Source organism: Macrosteles quadrilineatus, unplaced genomic scaffold (assembly GCF_028750875.1).
Source record: "Macrosteles quadrilineatus isolate MER2022 unplaced genomic scaffold, UCM_ALF_1.0 Scaffold_9__3_contigs__length_116548681, whole genome shotgun sequence".
Taxonomy (NCBI): Eukaryota; Metazoa; Arthropoda; class Insecta; order Hemiptera; family Cicadellidae; genus Macrosteles; species Macrosteles quadrilineatus.
The window spans coordinates 20250642-20261099 of record NW_026542602.1 but is presented as its reverse complement, the minus strand read 5'-3'; the positions used below and the strand labels follow the sequence as shown (position 1 = coordinate 20261099).

The 10458-nt window shown below is 34.2% G+C and overlaps 1 protein-coding gene across 1 annotated transcript; it reads left to right on the top strand.

Annotated features, from left to right (window-relative positions):
• The first annotated feature begins 7417 nt into the window (after window positions 1–7417).
• On the top strand, window positions 7418–8524 carry LOC129003279 (uncharacterized protein K02A2.6-like). Its single transcript, XM_054431569.1, has one exon. It carries the CDS (start codon window positions 7418–7420, stop codon window positions 8522–8524), a length of 1107 nt encoding a protein of 368 aa, XP_054287544.1.
• The last annotated feature ends 1934 nt before the right edge of the window (window positions 8525–10458 follow it).

Below are 10458 nucleotides of genomic sequence, written 5' to 3'. Positions count from 1 at the left end.
ACATCGACAAGTAAAAAACGAAATCGAAATATTAAGTATCTGATCTACAGGGTTATAGTAGTATGTTTTCTGTGTCTACACTCTGTGTACGTATCTTCGTAAAATTTTGCTGATTGATTTATTTTTCTGTGAGGTACATTTACTTGAGAAATCGTGCAAGATGTTTGTTCATCATATTTTCATAGTTCGATAAAACCTAAAACCCAACTGCATACCATAATATAACCGTCAATATTAAGCGTAATTCCTTAAGTCAATATAACATCGTAATATCACCCAACAGCTTCTCATATGCGATTTACACATGCCATGGCTCCTGCTCACATTCCTAAATATTCTCTAATGCTTTCGTGCTGCTAACCTAAGTAGCATATGCTCGCATTATTCCTACTTAACTGTAGGAACATTTAGATTTTATTCATAAATTTTACTTAGGGCATAGAAAACAACGTTATCCTAAAAAAAGACGGTACAGACCTAATATTAACGTTGATTTCTAAACGATATTGCCTTTAATCCTAAATGTTTCCTAAGTACTTTTATTATTACGAATACTTCCTACTAGATTTCCTCATCAACATTCGAAATATTTAACGTATTTTATACAACTGAACAATGTAAATAAATCTAACCAAAATAAAATAGGCACAATGACACAATATTATTCACCGAACACATAGACAGAGTGTATAATATTGCGAAACCATTACGACATTTATAGTCATTACAAATTAGAACTTTTCTAGTCCAAATGAAATGAAATGATTTACTTATTCAGGCAAAGTTAGGGCCACATGGCACTCCCTTACACTTACCCTGTGGATAAAAAGCCAAACATACACTGTACAATATATCCTAAAATCTATTTACAATATTTAATGTAAAAAGAAACAAAAAATTGGTAAAAAATAGAATACTTAACACATTTTTCACTTTACATGAACGCCTATCACACACGCACGCATGCACCAAGACCAAAAACTAGCACGCACAATTGTCAGTGAAAAACCAGGCGCACGCCTAGGACATACCAACCATGGCCATACGCCCAGAAAACAGATTTTTTAGTGCTGCCACAAACTGGGGAGTAGAGGGAGATCATTTCAAAGGCGACAATCAGTAACAACAAATGCTCTGTCGTAAACTGCCGTTCTATGATGAGGCATACGCAAAGTAACTGAAGCAGAACGTGACTTCTTTACACTTTCTCCAGCTACAAATTTAAAACATATTTTGGAAAATTTGTTTTTCATATTGGATAGGTTATCAAAACATTTTTTTTATATTAGATCACATAGTTTAGTTACTTAGTTAGGTCAAATGTGTGCTCTCTGACATAATGTAGATTTATGAAAATGTGTTTTCGCCCTTGAACTCAAACTGATGGGAAGTCTAGTGTTGACATTGTGCCAAGGTGGCTTGGACCCAAGTCTGGCTCCACGTCTGGGACATCCGAGATTTTATAGCTTCGTCCGTCTTATATCCGTATTTGTAGACTACATGAGTATCTCATTACCACCAACAGTAAAACAGCATTAGGAGTGAATATTATTGAAAATCCCACTGAATATAAACAAAATCTTCAGGAAACCTGTTGAAAAATATTATTTAGTTTGTTAATAACTTCGTCGTACATTTACATGCGATTTTCAATACTTGAAAACTAGATTCATTTCTGATAAGAAAAAACGTGTATTAATTAGATTTTAAAATTGTATACTCAACTGTAGTCTGCAATTTCGGAACAGTTGGTTTTCTCGGTATCACGGGACCTCAACAAGAAAAAGTAAATTGGTCCCAGATAGATGCCTTACCATGTGACTGACGGTAATAGCTTATTTCCAAAACGGGAAATTTGCTAATAAGGATCTTTAATGAATAGGGTGGAACTTTTCTTTGATATCAGCCTTATGCAAACTATGTAATTGATCCACCTAATAACGGCTAACATATTGCAGCAAATTTTAACAGAGTTATTTAGAGAAACAGCAGGGAAGTTTATAAACTAATTTCAATTTCATAATGGATGTACAGTTTAAATCTATAACATTTTTTCTATTTTTACATTAGCCTAAAGGGTTGCTATGTAAGGGTTGAAATGTAAAATAAAATAAATTAATAAAATATGATGGTTACGAGATAACAACGTAGATGTAAACAAAGAATCATGGCATATGATTATTAGCAAACTAATATACGATGTTAAATACAGCACAAAATAAAATAATGGTGGAAATAATTGATAAAAGAATTAAAACAAAATTAATAAAATCGGTTTCCTGACATGAAACTGTTGTGTTCGAGTGTCAGAACAGAAACTCCGTTTCGTTAGAAATATCGGTGCTAGATCGAACAATTTCGGTACAGTTTTTTCACCTAATGTGTAGACCAATAGTAAACACAGCGTAAATAAATTTAAATATTTATTTGTCATATACAGTCTTTTTTTCTTTCTCTGTTGTCAGCCCATATGTAAAGGTTCTAGGAAGTGCAAGAGCCATTTTTCTGCACACCCCCCTCGCTAACTCAAACAGCTCCCACGTTTTGGGGTGGTTTGGTGAAATTGATTCCACGTACCTCTAAACAGTTCGTAACGCATTCATATGAGGACAATTTCCTTTAAACGTTATGTCATGTGGATGTTTTTAGCGTTTGTATAATTATCCACTGTAAAATAACACGTACAAGGCTAGCTGGAAAAAGAGTCAAAAGCCGTACTAAAGCTTTTATTACGTTTGAAGTGTTCTTCACATCTATTTAGTATAAGATATACTAACGATATTTTGCTGGAATTTGATTTAATTTGAGCCTGGTTAAATTCAACGAGCTCTCAAGTGCCACCGCTTTGTCAACTCAACTATTTTTAACGTCGTGCATTAAGATTATCTTCGATTATAGATAGAGCTAGTTTTGCCATTCCCGTGTAAATATGCCAGCTGGAGATTACAAACGAACGTATTTGAATGAGGCTATTGATAAATAGTTTTACGTAACTTACCTTTATGACAACTTTAAACTGGAAGGACTATTACTTTTTGTATTACATGGCAGTTTTATGTGAAATTTATCATTGTAAAACTATTAAATAAGAATAATCTTTCATATCATCTTATACATTTTAAAGATACATAGTGCGTGATAATCAGAAGAAGACAAATAATTCAGTAAAACATTGAGTACAATTTATGGAAATTGTTTACAAACATATGATTAGTCTTTTGAGAGTGAATCTAAGTCTTAAATATTATTATGAATGTCTTAAAACTCTCTCGTGGAGTCAATCTGCAGGGCTTTAAAGATTTACCTACAAAAGTAGAGCAGAGTGACTGACGATCATTAATTAAATTTATTTTTTATTCATATTATTTCTTCAAAATAATTAATTAATTTTAGTTTCTTACCACTACAGTCTTCCTTTACGACTTTTACTATGTCAGCTTAATAAACAGAATGGCATACAGTATGCGTATGAATAATTATTGAAATTTGAACCCGTGGCCTGAAATGCTTAAAACTATGGCTGTATGGCAGAGCGTTGCCACTGATAGCCATATATCATGTTTATTACTGTGCTGTTGGCAGCCTCAAGTGTAGGGGTCTTGTGATACTGAACCTTTGCCAGGATATGCGAACGTGTGTTGGGATATCTTTGCTAGGTTGTATCTTATAGCTAGTAAATCTTTGGTGGATTTTATCTTTTTGGTCTTTGTGAATTATTTTCTTTGTGTTAGTAACCAAGGTAAATTTTTTCTTCCTCGTCATAGCACCTTAGAGGATTTATTCTATACTTTATAGGCTTTACTAAAGTGTATCCTAAATTTTATGGATATGAATCGGTAAATGTTTCTACTATAAACATGGTGGAATTTTGTACTTTGTTCGGTCAAATGCATACCCTAAACATAAACTTTAATTTGCAGTACAGCAACTAAACAAATAACTTAAATCGAATTATAAGGTGAACTAGGCATAAAGTCAATTAGCTAGCAATGTCTTCTGCATAAACGTTTTTGAGAATGATAATTGTTGTTATGAACATATGTAGTTGTTACCATAGCAACCAAAATGTTTATTATCAAATGCTGTTTACTTTTCTATTCTGATTTTTAATATAACACAGTTACTTCTATTTCAACACTCTGTCTTTTTATATTCTAATATTCCACTCGAAAGTTATCTCAGTTGGCGACGATTTGGTAAAAAACTATCATCAATTCTTGTTTTATTCTATTATTTTCAAGATATTTTATTTTGTTAAACATTTCAACTTAAAATGAATGAAGAACAATTTGAAAGACTCATGAGTGTTTTGGCTGAAGCTCTAGGTAATAAAACTTCAACTCCTCAGATCAATCCTTTTGAACATTTTGATCCAAATAATGATAAATTCAAATCATATTTGGAACGTTTTGAAAATTATTGCAATTTGAAGAACATTAAAGAAGACGAGATGAAAGCTCAACTCCTGTGCTCATCCATTGGTAAGGAACATTACAATAATCTGACAACTCTTTTAGGCCAAGACAATCCTGTAAAATACCTTAATTTTTCAAAATTAATCGAACATTTCACAGTGATGTTGTCACATACAGTATCTCATATTGTTGCACAACACTATTTCCTCAGTGTTTCACAACAGTTGCATCAATCTATCTCTGATTTTGTCACAGTCCTGAAAAGTAACCTGAATGATTGTAATTTTTACACTTCTTGCAATGAATGTGAAAGTAAAATTTCAATTGCTGATGAATTTCTCCGCCCTCAATTTATTAGAGGACTAAAAGACAATTGGATACGAGAACAACTTCTACAAGACACTAATCTCAACAGTTTTGACTCACTCCTCAAAAAAGCAATTGCCCTAGAAGCTTCCCGCTATGAATCAAATAAAATTTGTAATCCTGTCACACAATCGTCATGTGAAAATGCAGATACACACAAAATTGATAGGCATTCAAGGTCTAAGACAAAGGAATATCAAAGTTTCAAGCAATTTAAGACACACAAATATGATGACCGCGGTTCCAATAGATCTCAATCACATTTCCGTAACAAAAGCTTAAAAAGACACGTTGACTACAAAGCTTTGGGTATTGATGGACTTTGTTTCAAATGTGGTCGATCAAACCATCAGTCTAATGAATGCAAAACTAATCGGAATTATCTTAAATGCACTTCCTGTGGAAAACAAGGCCACGTATCAAAAGTGTGTATAACGTCTCTACTAAAGAGCTCTAAAACAAACACCCTGTTGTCTCACTACACAGAAGATGAATCCAGTCACCCAGATGAGTATGGAATCACACAAATCAACGATGTGGAAGATCTTTACATAGTAGGACCAGACTCAGACAAATACATGGTTACAGTCACTATCAACAACAAGCCTCAAACATTTGAAGTAGACTCTGGTGCACGATTTTCCTTAATCTCAGAAACGGACTTTGATAAACTTGGACTTAAAGTGCCACTTTAACCAACTCCTATCTCATTTCGCTCCTACTCTGATCATATAATAAAACCTAAAGGTAAAGTAACTGTCTCAGTCTCTTACAAAGCAAAATCACTAAATGCTGATTTGTTTATAGTACCTGCAGGTCATTCTGCTTTGTTAGGACGAATTTGGATTCGTGGACTTGGAATTGAACTCAGTGAGGTAGACAACAGAAAGCAATCACCGATGAATACAGTTGATGTTAGGCCTAATTTAGTTCCGTCTCTAGAGGATATATTCGAAAAATACTCAGAAATTTTCGAAGAAAGAATCGGATGTGTTCCCAATGTTGAAGTCAAACTCCAACTCAGAGATAATGAAAAACCAGTATTTACTAGGGAACGTGATGTCCCTTTCGCATTACGAGAGAGAGTAGAAAAGGAACTTACAACCCTCGAGTCGCAAGGAATCATAACTCCAGTCGCATCAAGTGATTGGGGGTCACCATTGGTTGTTATCCCAAAGCCAGATGGAGGAGTAAGACTATGCGTGGATTACAAGTGTGGGGTTAATTCAAAACTTGTCTCATCTAACCACCCCATTCGACGCATTGATGATGTCCTACATAGTCTCCGCGGATCAAGATACTTCTGTAAGTTGGATCTTCATAAGGCTTATTTGCATCTAAAAGTCGATGAAGAGGGAAGTAAGATTCAAACGATATCAACACATAAAGGAATGTTCAACATGAATCGTCTCAGTTTTGGAATAAAAACAGCCCCTTCTGAGTTAAATTGAATTTTGTCACAATTGCTAAACGGATTATCAAAGGTAGAAGCATACTTTGATGATATCATTTGTCACGGAGAAACTCTCGAAGAGTGTATGAAGAACCTTATTGCATGTTTGGAATGTCTCAAGAAGAATGATCTACATCTTAACAGAACAAAATGTGTTTTCTTCAAGGAAAGTATTAATTACCTTGGACATGTGGTGTCATTCAATAAGATTCAAAAATGCCCTAAAAAGGTTGAAGCAGTTATTCAGATGCCTCGCCCTCGAAATGTTGATGAGTTAAGACGCTTTCTTGGCTTAGTTACATACTATGCAAAATTCATTCCTGACTTCTCTTCAAAAACACATCCGCTACGATGTTTGCTTCGAAAAGGAGAAAAATTCTTTTGGTCAGCTGCTGCTGAAGCCTCATTTCTGAATCTGAAATCTGAACTTTGTAGTAATACAGTTCTTATTCCTTTCGACCCATCAAAACCAGTTATTCACACAACAGATGCTAGCCCAACTGGAATTGCTGCAATACTCAGTCATGATATCGATGGTCAAGAAAGACCAATTGCATATGCATCCAGAGCATTGCCTCAGGCTGAAACCAATTACAGCCAACTTGATAGAGAAGCTGTAGCAATCATCTACGCAGTCACCCATTTTTACAATTACGTTTTTGGTAAAAAATTCACTCTCGTCACCGATAATGAACCATTGTCACATATCTTTCATCCAGGACGTGCCTTGCCAAGAATGACATCATCTCGCTTATTGCGTTATTCTTCATTCCTCAGTGGTCTTGACTATACAGTTCGATGCAAGAAAGGGAAAGAAAATGAAAACGTTGATTGTTTGTCTCGAAGCCCAGTTCAATCATCAATTTCATCTGAACTAACATTCGACAAAGAAATAAACACAATCAATGCAGAAACCTTACTTCAAATCTCAAGCACAGTGATAACCGCAGAAACGATAAAAGAAGAAACAGCAAAAGACCCTGAGCTTCAAGTTATTTTACATGAACTGAAAAATAGTCGCAAAGATAGCCCTTACATGATCTCAGACAACATACTTTTCCGATCAGATCGAGTCGTAATTCCCAAATGTCTTCAAAATCAAATTCTAAATGAGCTCCATGAATCACACCTCGGAATTACTAAAATGAAACAGCTTGCTAGAAGATATGTATATTGGGAAGGTATGGACAAAGACATAGAAAGATTAGTGAAAAGCTGTGAAGCTTGTGATAAAGTTCGTCACAATCCACCAAAAGCTCCGGTACATCCGTGGGATCAACCCGATGATAACTGGGAAAGAGTGCATATTGATTATGCCGGTCCATTGGATGGAAATTATTTCCTCATGTGTGTAGATGCAAAATCAAAGTGGGCAGAAGTTCGCATTCTTCGAAATGCTCCTTCCTCAGCAATGACGATGGCACTACTTGAAAACATTTTCTCGGTTCATGGGTACCCCTCGTTCTTAGTCTCGGACAATGCCACTATATTCAAAAGTGAGGAATTTATCAACTACTGTAAAGAACGTGGGATTTTCCAAAAAATTACTGCTCCTAACCATCCTGCAACAAATGGCCTGGCGGAACGAAACATACAAACCTTAAAGAGAAGACTTATTGCTGCTGCCGATGATCCAACCCCAATTACCACAAAGCTACAAAACATTATGTTCAGATATCGAGCAACACCTTTGGCATCAGGCAAGACTCCAGCAGAGTTGTATTTGAACAGGAAGATTCGGATTAGACTTGACACACTTCTCCCTAACCCAAAGGCAAAACTTCCATCAAAATCAATAATTGCTCCTCTTCGCGTCCGCTCTCTTAAATTGGGGGAGAGAGTTCAGGCAAGAGTTCACCTGGGAAATAAAGACATATGGCAGTTTGGTACAGTCAAGAGAAAATTAGGTCAATACCATTACATTGTTGAATTGGATTCTGGACGAAGTTTAAAACGACACATAAATCAATTGATTTCGACTCTTGTATCCAAGAAGAAAGTTACATTTAAAACACACAACGAACAAGATAGTTCTGTTGTTCCAAGACGGATACCTATTATAGACCGTCAAACACCACCACAAGAGATCCATCCAGAGTCTGAATCAAATACAAACAATCCAACAGAACTAGACGGTACTCTAAGGGAAGAAAATCTAGACAGACCTCAAGCCACAGAACAAAAAGAAAACAAATTAACTCGTCCTTCCAGACAGCGCAAGGTTCCGTCCTATCTTAAGGACTTTGCTCTCCAGCGATTAAGTGGGGGAGAATGTTATGAACATATGTAGTTGTTACCATAGCAACCAAAATGTTTATTATCAAATGCTGTTTACTTTTCTATTCTGATTTTTAATATAACACAGTTACTTCTATTTCAACACTCTGTCTTTTTATATTCTAATATTCCACTCGAAAGTTATCTCAATTGTCTTATGTAAACAGTAAACAATTCGAAATATTATACATTTTCAAACAAATAAACTGTTTGCGTTATTATATTTTAAACTTTTACCTTTGCAAAATATCATATACTTTTCAATACTCGATTTACGCTGTTCGCAATGTAAATGCAGTCTTTTGACGTGTTTCAAGTTGATTAAATATTGCCACTTTTCCCTAAAAGTTAAACAAAACCCACGTTTTTCATAGATCACAGACAACGTACATATACCTATTTTTAAAACAAATTCGTAAACTTATATAATTTGAAAGGTGGTGAATGGTCCTACACAACATTCATTATATCGATATTACTTTTTACTATTATAACAAAAATATCATGAAAAATAAAAACATGAACTTAAACTGCTTTAAAGATAAAAGTGGTTCAATTGTTTAAACGAACAGTCATTATTGAGCTCCGATTTCCGGAAAATTGTGAAACGTTTTCTCTACGAGAACTAAAGAGCGTTAAAGCTTTCACGTCATAATAAGTTCTCTAAATTATCACTTCTATGTGAGAAAACCTTTTAGATGATTGGAGCGAATGTTCAAGCGAAATTAGGAGCTAAACTGTCGTTGTTAGATAAAACAGTCGAAAGCGCACTCCTCCTACTGTGTAAAGGAATTTAAATTATCCCTTATCACAGCATTTAACACGTTAAAAAGACATTTTGTTTGTATATCGTGCTCAAACGTTTAGAGATGGTGTATTATTTGTGGTCATTACATAATTTATTCCACACATAAAAAGAAGTTTTTATTGGAAATAGTAGTTTTGTCAAACTTAATTTTACTGTCCGGGCCAGTACATTTTTTTAATAAATGAGTTCTTAAAAGCAAGTTTAGGTGCAATCTTAATACTTTAGACTCATCCTACTTTATTTAACAGCTCAGATCGTGATTTTTGAGGTATTGTTCACTCGATCTTTTTGAACATGGTGACGTTTAATTGAATTGCCCGTCAAATACAAATTATCGGTTGGACCAATATCCAAACGGTTGGACCAAGTAAATTTGTCTTTTAACATAGATTTCATTAAGCTTAATTTAAACGTAATTTTTCATAAAGATTGGTTGAAACAATCTATAGATAAATATTACAATTATCTAAAAATACAAAATGGTGAATACGTGATTAACGAAGATATTTTGGTAAAGATTCATTCTAAATTTTCTTAGCAAATCAAATCAAAATATACGGTACTTTATTTCCAAAAATTTTGACAGAATAAAAAATAGACATAAACTTCCAGTGAAACAGTCCCCTTTCTTGCTATTGCATAGATAAAATCATTAAACAAATACATACAAACTTAATAATAATAACAAAGGAAGGAATGTTTCAGAGAAAGCTATTTTAAACATAGACATTTAGGAAATAGGCCTACATGGGCTGGAAGCCTGTGCGTAGGCTCAGTCGCTATCAGTGACTTACGCATTTGTTGGAAAACAATAATATTCATAAATATTTAGAAAATCTTAAAAACAAATAATTTAATATAATTGTAAAACTATTCTGAGGCTAAATTAATTATTATTATTGAAATGAGCAATTTGAGGAATGAGGCAAGGCGGAGGGCATAGACATTTAGTTTGACCCATTAAACAGTTTCCTGAAGTTTGGCTGTTTACCCACAGGATACCATATTTAATAAGTTAACTTAATCATAAAAAAAACTATTTTAAATTATTTGCTCTCAAGGTCATTATTCCAATACGTCTTGACTTGCAATTGACATTATTTTAAACAAATAGTTATATTTACATTTGATATTATTAT

Bases quoted from the DNA above. Each gene is read 5' to 3' on its own strand.
- LOC129003279 (XM_054431569.1), top strand. From the start codon at position 7,418: ATGGACAAAGACATAGAAAGATTAGTGAAAAGCTGTGAAGCTTGTGAT.